At 37.6% G+C, this 19,367-nt stretch overlaps 1 protein-coding gene across 1 annotated transcript in view; it reads left to right on the forward strand.

Annotated features, from left to right (window-relative positions):
* Positions 1–226: 226 nt before the first annotated feature.
* LOC131164420 (myosin-17-like) overlaps positions 227–19,367 on the forward strand; it is a 49,839-nt gene continuing 30,698 nt past the window's right edge. Inside the window, exons 1-2 of the mRNA XM_058121596.1 lie at positions 227–687; positions 2,319–2,447. Of these exons, the coding sequence (XP_057977579.1) occupies positions 685–687; positions 2,319–2,447 (132 nt within the window). The 5' untranslated portion in view covers positions 227–684. The remainder of the gene's footprint in view (positions 688–2,318; positions 2,448–19,367) is intronic.

Consider the following 19,367-nt stretch of genomic DNA (forward strand, 5'->3'; position numbering starts at 1 on the left):
ATAATCTTAAAAAAAATTCACAATATTAAATGGATATATATATTTTTTGTAAATTATGTTTGTGTGGTTAAAAGAGTAATAAATAAATATTCAGATTTAAAAAAAAATAATTTTCCATAGAAAGGCTGTTTGTGTAATTAAACCCAAATATTTGCCCGAATGAAATTGAGAAATGAAAAATAATTTCGTAATTGCTTAATTAGTCAATAATGACGCTCCCAATGCCGTCTTTTTGAGTTTTCGGAAGCGCTTAGAAGAGAGAGAAAGGGAGGAGAGAGAAAGGGAGAGAGCTGAGTGTGGGTGCACACCGTCCATGTCCCCACTGCCCACAGCTGACCAGAAAAGCCTAGAGAGAGAAAGTCTCAGGCCTTTAGAGAGAGAAACAAAAGCTTAGAGAGAGAGAGAGAGAGAGAGAGAGAGAGAGATTGTTGGTATATAAGCTCAAAAGGTTCATTAGGAGAGAGAGAGAGAGAGAGAGGGAGGCAAGGGGAGATAGAAGCTGAGACATTGTTCAAGCCCTTTGCTTGCCGATCGCCTCAATCGATTGCGGAATATTCTGAAATCGTTTGATGTTTGGAGTCTCGTCTGATCTGTAGACACTGAGGTTAATCTAGTGGCGGTGTTCTGTTCATCAGGTGCGGCGTCGGATGAGTTGAAGATCAGGATCGTCTTCAATTGTCATCCATGGTAATTCAAGGCTCTTCTTTCTCTCTCTGTGTTTGTTCCTGGCTCTCTCTATCCGGGGGATGCGGTGGCATTTGTTGATTTGATTGTTGAAGTCTTGGTTTGTCGGATTGCGCGAGTGGACTTGTTGAATCTGATAGTTTGAAGTTTGAACAAGGAATCTGTGCTCATTTGCTCGATTTTATTTTCTTTTGTTTTTAAAATTTGTCAGTTGGGACGTGTTTGGATATGTTTCCGAAAAATGCGTTTTTGATATTTTGAATATTATGATTGGTTGAACTGGGAAGCTGTTCTTATATGGCTTTTTTTAAGAAAAAAAAAATTGAAATTTGTGATTTTGGCAATGTTTGGATGTGTTTCCAAAAATAGTTTTGATTTTCTGAGAACTTGCAGAAAAAGTTTTGCCTTTGCGAATTGGAACATGAAAAATTATGCTTCACGTTTAATTGGGAAATATTTTGCAAATGGAAACGCCAGGAGCTCAAAAGGGGAAAAAAGTCCTTCATTTTTTAAGTGCTGATTCTTTTCCCTCGTAATTTTCAAACACACAATTTTGATATGATAAAATTGCCAAACTTGTTGTTTACATGAAGAAATATGGTCTATTGCTGAATGCTGAGAGTAAAATGCTGGACGTATTGTTGCTGGGCAATCACGTTTTGTCATCCAAATTTATCCAAATCATTGAGTTTTAATATTGTGTGAGGTTTAATCATCGACTTTTAAGTCATTCAATGTGATTATTACATGCAACTGAATTTGGTTGTCTTGACACAAGAATTGGATTGATGACTTTGCGAGTAAGCTAAGGTGTCTTGGGACATTTTGTGAAATTGAATGGCCAAACTTCTTCAACATAATATTTGCTGTTAAAAATTCATCATTTGACTGGGGTCAATTGTAGAAACTGGGAGCCATTTCATGCGTTGTAAGATTTTATAATACTTGCATTTCATGAAAATCTAATGATGTTGATTCCATGCCATGATTCTGCAGCTCCCATATGTCTTATCATTTCATTCCAGCCAATGAATTTTTACCTTCATATGCTACCTAAAAAAAATAGACCTTGGAGCATTTAAATTCCTGGGGACAGAAAACATGTTGCAGGGAAAAGTGTGTGCCAGCCTGCCAGGTAACCCTTATGGGTTGGAACTTGGAAGGTGTAGTTGTGCTCTTGTAGGCACTTAGAAAGGCCATATGAAGGCAAGAAGGAATGTTAATAATTTATCTCATTGTAATTGTTGTTATTGCATCAAATTGCTTGGATATACAGAGGTTAAATAAATGTGCATTTGTCTTTTAGAAGTTCAAGGGCCTCAAAGAAATACTTTAGGAGTAAAGTCCATGCTTGACATGCGTGTGGAGTTAAACTTGATCTGATTGGATGGAATGCTCTTCCTGGTGTATTAATGATTTTGTCCTCCCTAATAAGTTCACAGTTTTATTTTATGTTAATTAAATTTAAATTTTATTTTATATAATAAACTTTTTTTGCTGTTCATTGACATTTTCACAGTTCACAATTTAATGGTAATGGAAAATTTTGTGTCCACTTTCTCTTTTGTAATTGCTTCTTGAATTTTGAGATTTAATCATGCATGCTCAATGTTTCTGATGCATACTTCTTGCAGGCTGCACCTATTAATATAGTTGTAGGTTCTCATGTATGGGTTGAAGACCCAGGGGTGGCGTGGATTGATGGAGAAGTTACTCAGATCAGTGGTCATGAGGCTCATGTTCATACTGCAAATGGGAAAACAGTAAGCACTCCTACCTTTTAGTTTCTGTTCTTTTTTTTTTTTCACTATATATGAATGTGCCTTTATATGTGGGATCGGTTTCCTTTGGCTGCAATAAAATTTTCAAGGAGTGACTGTGTTGTGTTGTTTTTGATCTCTTTAATAGATACACCCTGAAAAGAATAATTCTTGAAGGACCAATTTATGTAATTGTTCTGGTCCCTGCATGGTTTAGGACATTATGTATCTTGGCCTATTATAAGGTTCTAATCTGAGTAGCTAAGTTGACGGTGGAAGTGGAACATGAAAGAGATGGAATAGGAGGTAAAACGAACCAATGTAATTATGGAACACGTGAATTCACATACAATCTGGACTAAATGCCCTCAAGTATTGGTTAAGGCAATAAAAGAGTAATAAATTTGTCCGTTGGAGTTCTACCAGTTAAGGGCGAACTAGTTATGTAGCCATGTTCTATATTGCTATCTGTTTATCTTTTAAATAATTTTTTTTGATTTAGCATTTGACTTGCATTTTTATGGAAAAAATTATAAATCATAGTGGCATTTTTTCATCCTCACACTTTGTCATGTACTTTAGCATCCTGATTTCCAGATCTTCTTCAACATTACAGTGGAATATTATGTGAACCATTGAACCTTCTCCAATGCAAGAAAAACTATAGGCAATTATTACATTTTGACTTGATAGTTCCTCATATTTCTGGCCAAAATTTTGGTTGATAATGCGTTGGGGTTTTATCTGCAATTTTAGATTTCCAGGGGGCCAATCAAATGTAGTTTGCAGAGTGTAACTGTCCAGAGTTTTCTGATTTCCCAAACATTTGGATATCCTTAACCTGAGGACAGTCTAAGCACGTGATCATTGGTGTGATCTACATTAACGCCCACATGCATGGCGGCATATTTTAAGTGCAAGTTTGCCATGTCAGTGTAGCATAGAGTGGAATCTGTATTTAATTTTCTCCAGTTATATTGGATAATTATGTTGCATTTTCCATATATATATTTTGTTAATGCATGGATTTTCAAAGGAAAACAACATGCAGAGATGGAGGATTGGGAGAATTAGATAAATGGTAAAACACAAGCTAATGAGTGCATTAAAAGTCAGAAAATAGAAAGTGGACATCCTCAAGCCTCTAGATTCTTGGGCCTAGCAGACAGAAGTGCCCCCAAGCACTAGCCACTGCTCTTTTTTTAGCTGAGAAGTTCCTCTGACATTGGTGGATGTGGCATCCATTTGACTTAGTTTTCAAGGCATGAAGCAAACATGCCGTGGCACAATCATAAATGCCACTCACGGCAAACAATTATTGTCATGATGAATAGATGTATGCTGTGATTGTCGAAATGGTCAATGCCATTTCTTCTGCACATGACAAATATCTTGACAAAGGGCCTTGAAAGATACAGATAATTATAGCCAGACCTGGAGCTAAGTGTGCAAGTATAGAAAACCTAAATCTGCTCAAAAGTACAAAATCCAATGTGCAATAGTATGGTAATAAAATACATAGCGATCTACCACATATCTCTCAAGGCCAAAATCGAGCACAACAACACTGAACCTACCAAACTTTGCTCTGATATATTGCTTTAGATGATATAAAGATTTTTTTAGATGACACACCAATGTTGACTTCCCTTGAGCATCAAACCTAGGTGGTTGCTCCCTATAGACCTATTCTGGAAATCAGCATGAAGGCATTATTCACATCTAATTAACTTAGAGGCCAGTGACAAGTGGTGGCTGAGAAGACGAACAAATGAACTAAGTGCAAGTTCAGTGACTCTGGAGAATGTGTTACAATAATCCAAACCATACACCAGAATATATCTTCTAGAAACAAGACAAGCCTTTAGACGTGCCACAGAACCATCAGTGATCTTCAAAGTGTACATCCAACAACTGCAAACCATAGACGTACGAGGAGGAAGAGGTACAATTCCTAATTGTTATTGTTTTGTAACACATGCATCTTCTTAACCCTTGCAATCCTCCACTGAGAATGGGATAAGGATTTAGAGACAAATTTAGGAAGAGCAACAAAAGATAGAGTACTATCAAAACAGTAATATGAGGGTGATAAGAAATCATAGCAAACAAAATTAGATATTGGATGCAGGGTATATGTGTGTTTACCTTTTTGGAGGCATCTTGGGAAATGTGTTTGTGAAGAAACCAGAAGAGAAGCTATAGAAACTGGAAAAGGTTCTTCTCTGTGGTCACGTGCATACACATGCAAATTGAGATGATCCTGGCGATAAGAAGTACTCAAACTAGTTGAAGATGTTGGTGGATGATTGGTCGAGAATCTAGAGATAATGAGTTAGAATCTGGAAGGTCAGACAGAGGAAGGGAATTGTGTTGGCAGAAGGGATCTAGATGTAGACTTAAATAAAGTAACATCAGGACAAACAAAAAAAGTGATGCAAGGTATGACTAAAACAACCATGTCCCTTTTGAGTGAGTAGCCTATAAAATACATTTGATAGCACGAGGATCCAACTTATCCATCTACCCCTAGAATTAGCTAATGAACAAAAGACATGCACCTGAATATAGAAGGAGGTAAAGAGAATAAAAGAGCATTTTGAAAGAGAGCCAAATAGGATATTTTACCATAAAAAACAAAGGCTTTTTGTTGATAATAGAGCAAGTAGTGAGTATGACATCACTCCAAAACATTGGGAACATTTGATATAGTAGGGTACGCGTGACTTAAGGATATGCCTATTTTTCCTCTTTGCAATTCCATTTTTTTGTGGAGTGTGGGCATAATATGACTCATTAATCATACCGTACTTAGGGATATAGGTAGTAAAAACTGGGTACTAAAGATCTCCTTAGCACTACAAAGTATTTATAAAGGCAAATTAAATTGAGTTTTTATTTCAAAACAGAAGCCACAAAAAATATGAATAGTAAAGCTAAGTCATCCTTGAGTAGTCATACAAAATATTTATAACCTAACTTTGATTCAACTCAATTAGGACCCCTAAGATTAGAATGGGCTAACATGAAAGGGTTGCCCATTTTTTGACTTGGGAAGCAAATGGAAGACAATGATGCTTTTCCCATTTGTCAAGGCTCGCTCAAGACTAGACAAAATACTCAAAGCAAGAACTAGTTATTTTAACTTGTCTAATGAATGATGATCATGGAAATAATGGATTTCAAGTGGATTAGTATCAACAGTGCCAATAGTAAAAGGACATAGCAACTTATAGCGTAAGTCCACTAGCCTCATGACCTGCACCAATCATCTTCCTCATCTTCAAGTCCTGGATGACAACATAATGAGGAAATGATGTTGTTGAACAATTCGTGGGTTATGTAATTGTTAATAGTTACAATAGTTATTTAGTGTTACTGTTGTGTGTTATTGATGTGTAAGCATGAATTAGTGCATGGATTAATAAGGGTAATATGGACATTTTAATGTACTTGGCATATATATTATAAATAGAGGGAAAGACCTATCATTTTCATTAGGTATTCCAATTTATTGAATTCAACATGGTATGAGAGCTATGGTTGCTAGGAGGTCTTGGGTTTTAGTCTTGTTGCTTGCATTTTTTGTGAATTGTATTTATATTTGTTTATCTCTCCACTTGCAATTAGGTTGCACATGCGGGGGAGTGTTAAAGCTTAATCTAGATTGTTGGCCCACAACCTAGCTTAAGCTTTTAGGGAAAGTGGTTGCTTAGCATGGTATATTGCTTCTAGTAGGATTTTGCTTATTGTACATGTGAATGATATTGAGATTACTCATGATGATGATTAAGGTATTTAACACCTGATGCATATTCTACAAATTAAATTTCAGACCAAAGATTTAAGGCCATTGAAATATATTTTAGGCATAGAAGTATCCAAATCTTGTACGGGATTGTCTTATCATAGAGGAATGTTCTAGACCTTTTAGATGAGATTGTGCTATTGGGATCTAAACTTGAAGATTCACTCATGGATCGTATTGGTAAGTTAGTATCAGATGTAGGTAATTTTTTGGCTTCCCTGTTCGTTGGAAAGTTGAACTATCTCATAGTCACTTGGCCTGATATATGTCTATTACATCAAAGTGTTGTGAGCTTGTTTCTTGATTTTTCATGGACAAGTCATCATGATGTTGTCATTCATATCTTGAGATACCTCAAAGGTGCACCTGGGAGAAGTCTCTTATATCAGGATCAAGGTCACACTTAGGTTCAAGATATACACATGCAGATTGGGCTGATCACCTTTAAGATCCACAACTGGTGTTGTGCTTTTGTTGGTGGTAACTTGGTATGAGAAGCAAGAAACAAACTGTTGTGGTCCAGCCAGGTGTTGAGTGAAATTATTGGGCTATATGGCGTACACTACATGTAAGCTTATTTGGCTAAAAACATGTTAGAAGAACTTGTTTTTCTTCATTCTCCACCTATGGAGTTGATGTGTGATAATCAAGCTGCTACTCATATCATATCCAACCCAGTATTCTGTTAGCAAATGAAACACATTGAAGTTGAATGCCGCTTTTTTCGAGAAAAACTTGTGCAGCAGCTTATTATAGCAAATCATTTGAAGTCTTAATTCCAACTTCCTGATTTATTCACTAAAGCCCTAAGCGGTGCTCGGGTTAAATCTGTTTGCAAGAAGCTATGAGCTTATGATATCTATGCTCCAGCTTGACGGGCAGCACTAGTTACTAAAATTAATCTTGTGTTAGTAAGCATGACTTAGTGCATTAATAAGTAATGTGGTCATTGTCATCTACTTGGTATATACTATAAATAGAGGGAGAGACCTATCATTGTGTTTGGTCGTCCAATTTACCCAACTTTTCAACTGTAATCTTGCTAACTAACATAAGATTAAACGGCTGAGGAATGTACAAAAAAGGTGAGACAACAAAGTTGTATTTACTGTCTCTATTCCCTTAATAGTAGTGGACCCATCAGCAAAGACAATAAGGGATAAGCTTTCAGAATACATTTGAAGAGCAGAAAAGAAATTGGTTATACCTGCCATATGGTTAGTAGTGGGAGAAATACTGGACGATAGGATCACCTGTTTTAGGAAGAGATGCACTGGGAAGAGGAGCTTGCTGGGATGCTTGATGCTGCAGGAACTTTGAACTCTCTTCCTGTTAAGCAGATACTCTGTACGCTACGTTGCTCCCTACCTATTGAACCCTGAAAAGTGAAATCTGTGGTGGTTGCAGTGGCGATGCGTGTTGGTTTACCCTCCTCCCACAATAAGTGCACATATGTGATGGGGGCTTGTACCACGTCCATCCCTTCTGTCATGACTACTTGAACCACTCAGAAACTTCTGTGACTACTTGATTGAAAATTTGAATCACCTTGTGTAACAGAAGTTGTCCTCTCAGAGCTAAAGGTTGGAACAGTGGGAGCAGGGCTGAGGAATTTTAGCTGGAGGAAGCACAATAATGCGAGAATAAACATCAGCACAGGATGGCAACTCTGTGCTACCTAGAATTTGGGACTGAATTTCCTCGAGTAGTCAAAGGACTGTCATCTGTTCCCCCTGCTTTTGCATCTCACAGAAATCGAGTGTCATGGGTTGCATGACGTTGAGTTTCTCATAGCCGTGGTTCATCAAAGTACTCTGACACTCAGATCTCCCTGTTGTAACTGAAAATACTTCGATTAAAGATCGTACACACATGATTTTAGTGGAATGTAAGAGTTTGACATAATCCCAAATATTCTTGCATACATTCAAATGCATGCATATGCATGCAATAGGGGGTTCCATTGAGTCCCACAGTATGGAAACAATCGAAGCATCTTCTTGAGTCCATATGTCTTTCCTTGTCATCATTTGGCTTGGATTGAAACAAGTATTTAGATTTTCCTGAGCCTGTCAATTAGATCTTGACAGCCTTAGACCATTGAACATAATTCTTTCCATTCAACTTCTCTTGGTTATTATCTACAGCATAGATGAAGGAACCTACTTCTGGGATTCAAGGACTCCATCTCATATCCTCAGCGCTCGCAAACAAGACCAGAAAGGAACACAGTTAACAGAACAATCATGAATAAGGCAAACAACTAGAAGAACTACATGAACAGGGTGAACAACTAGAACAACCATGAACAAGTCACAAATAAGCTGGTATAACACTGCCACTGCCTCAAGGAACTCAGTTGCCACATACGGCTCTAACAGTATGTTCTGTGAGTGAACGTCAAGAAAAGATTGGATCTTTGAATAAAAAACATGATCTACGACTTGATATCATGGAGTATGGAGGGATTCAAGCCATGTGGGAACAAATAGTCATAGATCCTCTTGAGCTGGCACATGGCATCAGCTGCTGGAGCAGTCAGTCTTTAGCCAACGTGCAAGAGCGCGTGGCTGCTCCTTTGACAATGAAATTTGAGGGGGATACATATTGGCAACTTCTATATGTAACTGTGGGTTGGTTTTCCAAAATCTAATGGGATTCTTATAGATTCTAAACTGGCAATGGCATCCAGGAATTTTTAGGCGGTTGGAGCAGTTCCAGGTCTTTGGTGGTGTGGACAAACATCCACAGTGACAGACATGCATATGATTATGAGGTTTAGTGTTTGGTTTGGCAGTGGATACAACACTTAGGGTTTAGGTCAAATCATGCTTTGATACCATGTTAAAGCATTGTGTAAATTGGAATACCTAAAAACAGCCATATGTCCCTCTATTTATAATATGTGTCAAGTAAACCACAATTACAATAATACCTTCACTAACTCTTAGTTACTAACATAGGCATTACTACTGAATAATCAATAACCAATAACAGCATTTTTTGACCTTCTGTCTTTCTTGACTTCATCTTGAGATCTTGCTTGCTTTCTAATTTCCTAATATCTGGCCCTTGATGTTTTTAAAGTATTTTGAGCCGTTGCATGATTTTTCTTCTCTTAGAAAGTTTCTAGCCCCAAGTAGAGTCCTACTAGAAGAATCCGAGAATCCCTATTATGTCTATAAATAGGATCCTTGGGGTCTTTTATCTTTGCCACTTGTGGGGAGGAGGTGTTGGTGAAGAGAAGAAGATGCGTTGAAGGAGTGTCAAAGAGAGTATCTATTGAAGCTTTCATCCCCGGGCATCATTTATTTATAGGCTTGGATCCGTCTTTTATAATTAGGACTCTGTTCACGAGGTGTGCTTCATGAATGCTGGAAAAAATTTCAATTGATTTGCACAATTAAGAGTATGCTTGATTTTTATTTAATGGCATGTTATTTTCATTTTCATTATTGAGGATCTAGTTGAGGTACACTTTCTTATAACATGATCTTTTGTTTTAACCCGTTGTATAATTGAGAATGTTTTGGGCAAGTCTAATTTGAGGTATGTGTTAGGTTTATTGTTCTTAGATGCATGTTTTAGGAGCATGATTGTGATTGCTTGCTTAAACAGAAGCATGTCTATTATTTGTGGTGGTCATGTTAGATGATTTCTTCTCTATTTATGTTTGTGTGCATTTGGTATTTTGGCCCTCCTCTTTATAGGGGATTCGAGATTGTAAGCTAGTAATATCTACAAATTTAATTCCCCATTCAAAACGGGAATAAATTGGGACTTTGGGGTAAAGCCCATGTCCAAAATGCTTTATTTTCTTTAGAGTAATTTCATTATCATTTAGATATTTTGCTCTTCATTATTGATTCAATTTATGGGTTGTGTTAATTTGAGAGGATGTTAAAATTCAATTTTTAAATTTTTTTTTTTTCCTGTTTTTTGTTTGCTTAGTTGTTTATTACTTATGGTGCTTAGAGTCAGTGAATGTCTATTGACTAATTTCGTGTATGGCTATGATGGTTATGTTTGAGTTAATTCAATTAAAGAATTAGACAGAGCCATTGCCAAAGACAATACAGAAAGGCAAATTGAGGTGCTTAATGGAATTCTCTCAAAATTCTTTTAAGATGATTCTGGACCTTAATACAACAATAACAAGAAGTCAACAACAACGAAGCCTTTAGCTCTACTGGGGGTCTGCTAAATTAATCTTTTTTCTCTAGTTTGCACAATCTTGGGCAGTATCCTTTGATGAATTCAGGGCTGTTAAATTTTATTATCTCATTCCAAGTTATTCTTGGTCTACCCTTACCCCCTCAATTGCCACTAACATTAACTACCTTGCTCCTCCTTTTGGCCAATGTTACTAGTGCCCAACCATCCCACTGCCCCTTCCTTTATATATTCATTTCTTACTTTATCTTTTAGAGTTCTGCCACTCATCCACCTTAGCATTCTCATTTCAATGACTTTTACTTTTTGGATATGCTTTCTTAGTCATCCAACATTCTGATCCATGCAGCCATCGTATAGATTTAAAAATAAATAAAAATTTAAGGGTGTTTTATAATCACACAACACACCTGAAGCACTTTTCCATTTTACCCAACTGCCTGTATTGCATCTTCTCCATTTCTCCTTCAACTTGTATAATAGATCCAAAGGTATCGAATCTACTAGTGCTATTAATTTCTTGACCAGCAAACAAAGTCATGGGCAGAAAATTTGGCATGCAAATCAATAAATATGATTTAATTTTTTTTTTTGGGTAGAATTTGATAGAAGTCTCAACTAGCTTATCACAACTCGAGGCGCGATGAATAATCTCGTTAGAGAATTCTTGGATTAGGACAATAGGTATCATTTAAGGAACAGAAAGAACCTCAGTACTTAAGAAGTAATGAAGATGAACATTGTTTTTCATCTCAAATTCATGCAAAAGATGTTGTCTTTTGTCATGACGGTGAGAGGATAATTAAGACTTGATCAAAACAGTGAACAAAGAGACCAGGGTCATGTGCACTTAGAAGAGAGCCAATTTGGTGACAGTAGAAAGGGCTTATTGGGGTTCTTATTGTTATTTGATCTTTATAAGCAATTAAATGCTCTAGAGTCTATAGGGTAAGCATTGGCCTTCTATACGAATATTGTTTAGGATAAAGATTATCCATTATTGAAATGTAAATGATTGAGAAGAGATATTGAGAAAAAGAGATCATTACTTGCTAAACACCAGCACCTATCATATACAGCTTACAAAAACACATAAACATCATTGAAGCTTGAGACCATAGAGAAGTTAAGCCCAATCTGTGATTTCACTCCAGGATTTGTAAAGAAATTTAAGTTCCATGAACCATCTGACTTGCTATGTGTCTATGGTTCAAGGCTGTTGAAGAAGTGGGTAAAATTCTTTGAATGGATAATCTTTCCCATCATTGTCAATCTGTAATGAATCTTACACCCATATCCAATCATGAATATAATGTGCATGGTTTTAAAAGACAGGATGTTTTCTGTCACAGCAATGGTTGTGGTAGAACCGTAGAATGGATTCAACTGCTTTATGTAATGGGAAACCAATAATATGTCTGTAAATCCCTTTTTCACATTGTTAAACTCATGAAAAAATATAGATTTCACTCTCAAAATCTTACATACCTACTTTTGCATTATTTTTTAAAGGAAATTCAAATTAGATAAATATGCAACAAGTTCATGTTTTGTTGGTTTATTACCAGAACAGCATTGTATTTGTTACTTTTCACTACATTGCTGAATAATTGAATATAAATGTAATTTGAAATTAAAAACAAACATAAATATATTGACACATAAGCAACGAAATATGCTCATTGTCATAAGATAATGACATTAAAGGGTAAAAGACACTGACATTTTTATTTTTTATTTTTTAAAAGAAGGGTGGCACCTCCATTTATTTATTGATAAACCCTCACTTTTGGCGGAGGAATACCGTGGTTACAAGACAATCAATGGGAGAAACAAAAGACAAAACTTTAAAAGCCTCCCAAAAAATAACACCAACATCCTGCCAAAAATAGGGTTACAAGTCCAAGCAAAACAAAATAAAAGAAGTACCTACAAAGCAAATCTCACGCAACAAAACAAATAAAAGATAAATAACATAAAGCATAAACCAAAACCAACAAGAAATCAGCTAAAGATACCTCATATAAGCCGTACCCATCTTTTCCAGTTTATACAACCCATTGATAACTCTAGGGAGTTGACTACTATTTGTAAACAAACTATTCCTCCCTATAGCACCTTGTTGAGTCAAGGCATCTGCCACTTTGTTCCCTTCTCTGTACCAATGCTTTATCGAAAAGTCTACTCCCTCCAATTAACCAATAAGTTGCTCCTAAAAATCCCACAAATGCCACAAGGAGCACCTACTGGATCTTATCCAATTTACTACAATATTCGAATCACATTCAATATCAATACTAGTAAGATACAAATGTTTGCAAATCTTTATTACCTCCAACACAGCTCTCAATTCAGTTTCATTATTGAACAAAAACCAAAATATTTTGAAAAACCAAAAACAAAAGAACCTGTATGGTCTCTAAGGATGCCACCACCACTTGCCGGCCCTGGGTTCCCCAAGCTGCTCCCGTCCAAATTTAGTTTTAACCTCCCTTGCCTCGGTTTTAGCCATCTCACACATTGCATAGTTTTAATTCTTTTATTCACAATTTGCACTTCCAGATTCTGCAATATCTGAAAATCAGCATCCTTTAACTGAGTCATTCTTGTCATGTTCCTGCTCAAAACCCTCATCCAATACTTAATGGACAGCCACACATCTGTACTACTCTCCAATTTCCCCTCCATTCTAGCCGTACATCTCCTTTTCCACAGTCTCCAAACTACTAAACAAGGAATCAAACTCATCAATGATCCCAATTGAGAAAATCTGGAAGCCCTATTAAACCACATTTGGACTCTTTCTTTCCAACTTTGTTGCTTAAGGAAAGGAACACCTACCTCCACCGAAACCTTCCTCCAAACCTCAGTAGTAAGGTCTCCCTTATTTAACACATGCTCCATATCTTCTGGCCGCCTCATCTCACAACAATTACACGCCGAAGCAAGTGAAACCCCCACCCTTCTCACCTTTTCATTAACGCTTAAGCACTCAAAAGCGGCCTTCCACATGCAGATAGCAATTTTCTTCGGTAACCATTTATTCCAAACCCACTTTGCCCAATCAAACTTTGGAGCTCTAACTCTGATAACATCCCATGCGGACTTTGTCTTAAAGCATTTATCCTTTTCTGGGAGCCATAACAGTATGTTCGAAGAGTTTCTAAGATTTCCCACCTTTCCATCACTTCTTCCGCTTTATTATACGCTAGAATCCTCTGCAAATTTTTCACATCCCACGCATTATTGATAACCAAATCTGTTAATCTGATATGTGAATGTGCACCATCTGGACAATCTGCAAACAAAGGTCCCGAATCTAGAAACTTATCATACCACAATTTTACATCTCCTTCTCTAACCTTCCACTTAGATTTACTTAACAGTTTAGGCATACCCTGCAGAACTTTCCTCCAAAAGGAAGAATCTGATCCATGAGGTCTGCAAAGAGCAATATGTCCTCCTTTCACATATTTAGCTTTAAAAAATCTAGCCCATAGGAGTTTTGTATTAATAAATGCCAACCAAACTTCATGAACAAAGACCATTGTACTTTCGAAATGTCCCTTACTCCTATGCCTCCCTTCTCCACAGGAACACACAATTTCTTCCAAGTCCTCCATTTCATTTTTTCTTTTCCATCCTTAAATCCCCAGAAAAAAGAAGCAAACATACCTTGTATCTTTTTTATCACCAGTTTCGAGACATTTAGAACAGCTAACAGATACAATGACATACTCAAAAGCACATGTCTCGACAAAATTAGACGACCTCCTTGAGAACACAATCTACTTTTCCAGCCCTCAACTCTCTTACTGATTTTTTGAATTAGAGGGTCAAAATGACAGCCTTTCAATTTACCATCCACTATCGGCACACCCAAATACGTAAAAGGAAATTTACCTTGACTAAAATAAGTCTCTTAAAGAATTTCTCCCTTCCTCTGAACACCCAACTTCTTTGAGAAAAAAATAGCTGATTTATCTTTATTTACCCTTTGGCTGGTCCAGTTTTCATACTCCTTAATCACCTCCATTATCTGTCTAACAGATTTTTTTCCATCATTAGCAAATATAACAATATCATCCGCGCACATTAAATGCGATATAATAGGTGCACCAAACGGATGTGCAAACGGTAAAATCCGCTTCTTAAATAACTTTTTTTGAATTAATTTATAAAGAACTTCTTCCATGATGATGAAAATATACGGCGACAACGGATCCCCTTGCCTCAAGCCCCTTTTTGACTTGAAGAAGCCTCTATAAGTGCCATACATCATGACAAAAAACCATGGAGTAGAAATACAATTCTGAATCAACTTACAAAACCAATCTGGAAAACCAAGAGCATGGAAAATCTGATCTACCACCTGCCACTCTACTCGATCATACGCTTTGCTCATATCAAGCTTTAGTGTTATATAACCTCCTCTCACTTGCCTATGTAATAATTTTGTCATCTCTTGAGCAAGCATTATATTTTCAAAAATATTCCTCCCTTTCACAAAAGCACCTTGTTCTAAAGATATTAAATCACCAATCACCAACGAAAGCTTACCAACAAGGATTTTGGAGAAAATTTTATAGATTACGTTACAAAGGCTTATCGGCCGAAATTTATCAAAAGACCGAGGATCCTTTACTTTAGGAATAAGAACTATGTAAGAGGAACAAAAATACTGAGGCAACATATCGCCTCTGAAGAATTCTCTTACCGCATCCATCACATCATTTTTAATAATCTTCCAACAGGTAATATAGAAAGAAGACCCAAACCCATCCGGTCCCGGGCTACTATTCACAGAAATAGAAGAAATAGCTTCATAAACCTCCTCCTCAGTTGGTTCTACCCTCAACCGACCTATAGACTCCTCAGAAACCACCGAATGGATAATACTATCCAGATTTGACCTTTGCACTGAACTATTTTGCCTCAAGAATTGCTCAAAATAATTCACAGCCTCATCATGGACCATCTGCATATTTTCCAACACCGAACAATCAAGAAGCACCATTGAATTTACACAAGAGTTACGCCTTTTTTGCGTAATCACAGCATGAAAAGATTTTGAATTCTGATCACCATCAATCAACTATTTCATCTTTGCTTGCTGCGCCAACCTAGCCTCTTCCCTTCTATACCATACCTCCAATTCAGCCTTAAAAATAAGGAACTCTTCTTCAACTGATTCCGAGTACTCTATCTGTAGTAAATTCTCATATTTTTTCACCCTTTCCTCCAACTCTTGAATAAAACCACCAACACGACCAAAAGTCTGTTTATTCCACACCCTAAGCCTTTGTTTTAGCCTTTTCAATTTACTCGTCCATTTACACAATCCTGAATCCGCCACAATGTGTTCTCTTCAAGATGATTCAACCATTTCCAAAAAATCCCTATGCGACATTCACATGTTCTGAAACCTAAAAGGCACTGGCCCATACCTCTCCATACTCGCACACAGCTGTAAAATGATAGTAGAATGATCTGAAGTATTTCTTTTCAACAAAGATGTCTTAGCTCCTCCATATTTTATAGAAAAAACATTATTAATCAGCACCTTGTCCAGTTTCGTCCAACTTCTCATCAAACCTTGTTGGCCGTTACACCATGAAAATTGACTTTTTTCGAATTTGAGGTCCAATAATCCACAACTATTAATGCAACCATTGAATTCAGCTATAGACAAACCCAAGCGAGGTCTACCTCCCACCCTTTCCTCATCTGACCGAATTACATAAAAATCCCCCATAACAACCCAAGCTACATCAAAACTTGACAACCTCTGAAGCTGATCCCATGAATCTCTTCTCTCAATATGATAACATTTAGCATATACAAAAGTAAGAAGCAAAGAACCTCAATCCTCTGTTAACATTGTCACACATTAATTTGAGGCACCCACCCAATCCACTTGAACATCATCTTTCCAAAACAGCCAAATCTTCCCACCTTCCTCTACATTAGAGCAAAAGTTAGTAAATTGCTAATACACCGCCCGCCTTCTTATCTTTTCTATATCTTGAAAAGGTTCCGAAACTTCCAAAATTAAAACTTTTTGATCTTTCACAATTTGTTTCAATCTTCTCTTTGACGTGCCCAACCCTCTTATATTCCAACGTAATTTGGTTAATCATAAGTTCAACTTTTGAGGCACTGCCTTAGCCCTCTTAGACTTTCTCACTTGACCATCATCTTTATTTCTTCCTTCCGATTCACCCACTGTCACATTACCTGGATTAGAGTAATATTCTTGTTGAGTATCAATGCAAACCTCCATATCTCCCTGAGATAACACATCATAATTATCCCTACACACTACGCCCTCCACATCCCCCTCTCTCTCATCCACCTCCTCCACCAAAATCACCTCCCCATTCTTGTCCTTTTCAACTTTTCCCCTCTCCCCTTCATAAACAACTCCAATTTCTTGGGCAGACCTAGAACAACCTCCTAGTTCTACCTGCACCCCTACTACCCCTGACTTCTGGTCTTGACAATGATCGGCTTTCTCTCCACTATTCTTCTCTACCAAATTAACTTCATCCACTTTTTGAGTACACACATTATTAACCTCATTCACAATTTCTTTATTTTTCTCAATCACATTCGACGAACCACTCACGTTTCCATCCTTCTTCTCCTCCACCCTTTGATCCTGAATCTTCAAAACAGGACCTTCCTCTTCAACTATCATATTCTCTTTTCTATCCACTTCTTTCCAAACCATCTCATCTCCCTCCTTCCTCATACCTACCTTCCTTTTATCCTTAGGCTTAACTCCAAATCGGCATACTACTTTAGTGTGACCTTGCCTACAACATTTATTACAATAGAAACCCCTCTTCTCATATATTACCCTTTGCCAATTCTGCTTTTGTCCTACCACTAACGGAAAACCCTCCATAGGATCCTTTTGCAAGTCCACCTCAACACATGATCTCGCACCAGTGGCTCGTGTTCTATGTAATGTGGCATTATCCGTCCCCAGGAATCTACCAAATCTAGTGGCTAAACTCTGCAAATAGTCCATTCTATATAAATGTAAAGGCAGACCTGGTAAGAAAATTCAATGAGGTGCGATCGATGGCTCCTTGTTTACATCAAAATTCATGGACCAATTAAAAAGCCGAAATTGGCACCCTGCCACCCATCTTCCTTCTTGTGTCCATTTATGAATGTAATCCTTTTCATTTACCAAATGCAACAAAACATGATAGTTGTCCATAAAATTTATCATTGGGACTTCAGAGAGACCCCTTGATTGGATAATATGCCTCCGAAGGACATCGATAGACGGCCTTGCAGAAAGAAATTTAAGCACCAATGCAAACTTCAGATCCTCAGCAGCCTTTTCCATCTTCACATCCGAGAAAACAAAACCTAATTCCCCATTAATTAGTTCCAGTTTTCTCAACGGGATTTTGAATTTTGAAGATGGAATTGGTCTCTTCAAGGCTTCCGCAAATGATTTTCCCCCAGCGAAACCTTCCCCCTTTTCGACCTTATCATTCCCCGAACCACTCCCCGCAACTCGTAAACTAGCGTTGACACCTCCCCTCAACCCTCTGGTAACAGCTACCGTAGACGGCGCGGTCATGTCTATCAGCTACCTGTTTTCTATATTGAACACCAAAAAACAAAATAAAAATAATCAATAAAAAATCAAACCTGCAGTAGACCTACGTCTTTCGTCACCGTATGTTGCCGACGCAGGTTCGCCGTCATCACTTCGTCATTGTTGCCGTCTCAGATTCTTGCAGCCCAACTCGCTGCCATAGCCGGAGATGAAGCCGCTGCTGCTCTCTGACGAGAACCGCTGCCACTGCAAAGCTTGAGTTCCGACCTCTTGTGCGGCGGAGATGGCGGCGTTGGCCAAGACAGATTTGCTCCTCCTTTCCCTTGGAACTACATGAGAGCCAGTCCCAACTCCACCACTGGCCGCCAACAGCACCGATGGTGACTCTCCACGCCGTCTGGGGCGACGGAACAACACGGTGCCTCGTCGAAGTCCAGAGGCAGAGCTCCAACGCCGACGTCGTTCGTCGTGACGGCGACTAGGGTTTTCACCGCCGTCATCGTCGTCCCTCATCGCAATGGCAGCTAGGGTTTCACCATGAAAGGTTTGACGAGGAGACATGGACCTTTCCTGATGTGTAAAAAATTCTACAAACCTCCTTGAGGTTTGGCAAAAAGACATAGACCTCTCCTTATATTTGGGAAAAAGACAAGCCATTTGAGGGGTATAAGTTTCTCAAAATCAATGTTAAGGGAAGTCTATTGGATTTTTGAAATGAGGACTTATGTCTTTTAGCCAAACCTCAAAAGGGGTCACTGTCTTTTGCCTCACACTTGCACCTCAAATTTTAGTCCCATTCCCATTTATATAGAAATGAAAAGGTGTGGACTTGTGTTTTATGTATAAATTCCAACCTCATTTAACTAAAAATTAAAGAGAAAATTTATGAGAATATGATTTTTATTTCTTCTGAGCACTGGAAGTTTTTTTTAATTTAAAATCTTCAATAACTTTTATTTTATTTTTAGTGTTCGACTTGTTAGTTATTTTTTGGATGGTGAATGTGATACTTTGGTGTAGAAATTATTTTTTTTTTGTTTTTTTAAAGCCTGAAATTTTTTGAAAAGGTTGTTAAAAATCAGGGCTGAAAAACTCTGTTAAGCACTTCGTAGCAAGTATGTGGGTGTAATCACCTCAATGGACCACAAAACACTCACTAGATATAATATCTGAACTTAATTTCCGTTACAGATGTGAACAAGCACACTTGGCTAATCATAATCTTGCTACTCCACTAATTGAAAACTTTTGCATGGGACTGGCTTGGTTGCTTGAAAATAGTTGAGAAAGGCATGCTTGAGAGTTTGAAAATCTTTGCATGGGGAAAAGAAGAAATCTGTTGCTATTCAACTGCCAATAT

Source organism: Malania oleifera, chromosome 9 (genome assembly GCF_029873635.1).
Source record: "Malania oleifera isolate guangnan ecotype guangnan chromosome 9, ASM2987363v1, whole genome shotgun sequence".
Taxonomy (NCBI): domain Eukaryota; kingdom Viridiplantae; phylum Streptophyta; class Magnoliopsida; order Santalales; family Ximeniaceae; genus Malania; species Malania oleifera.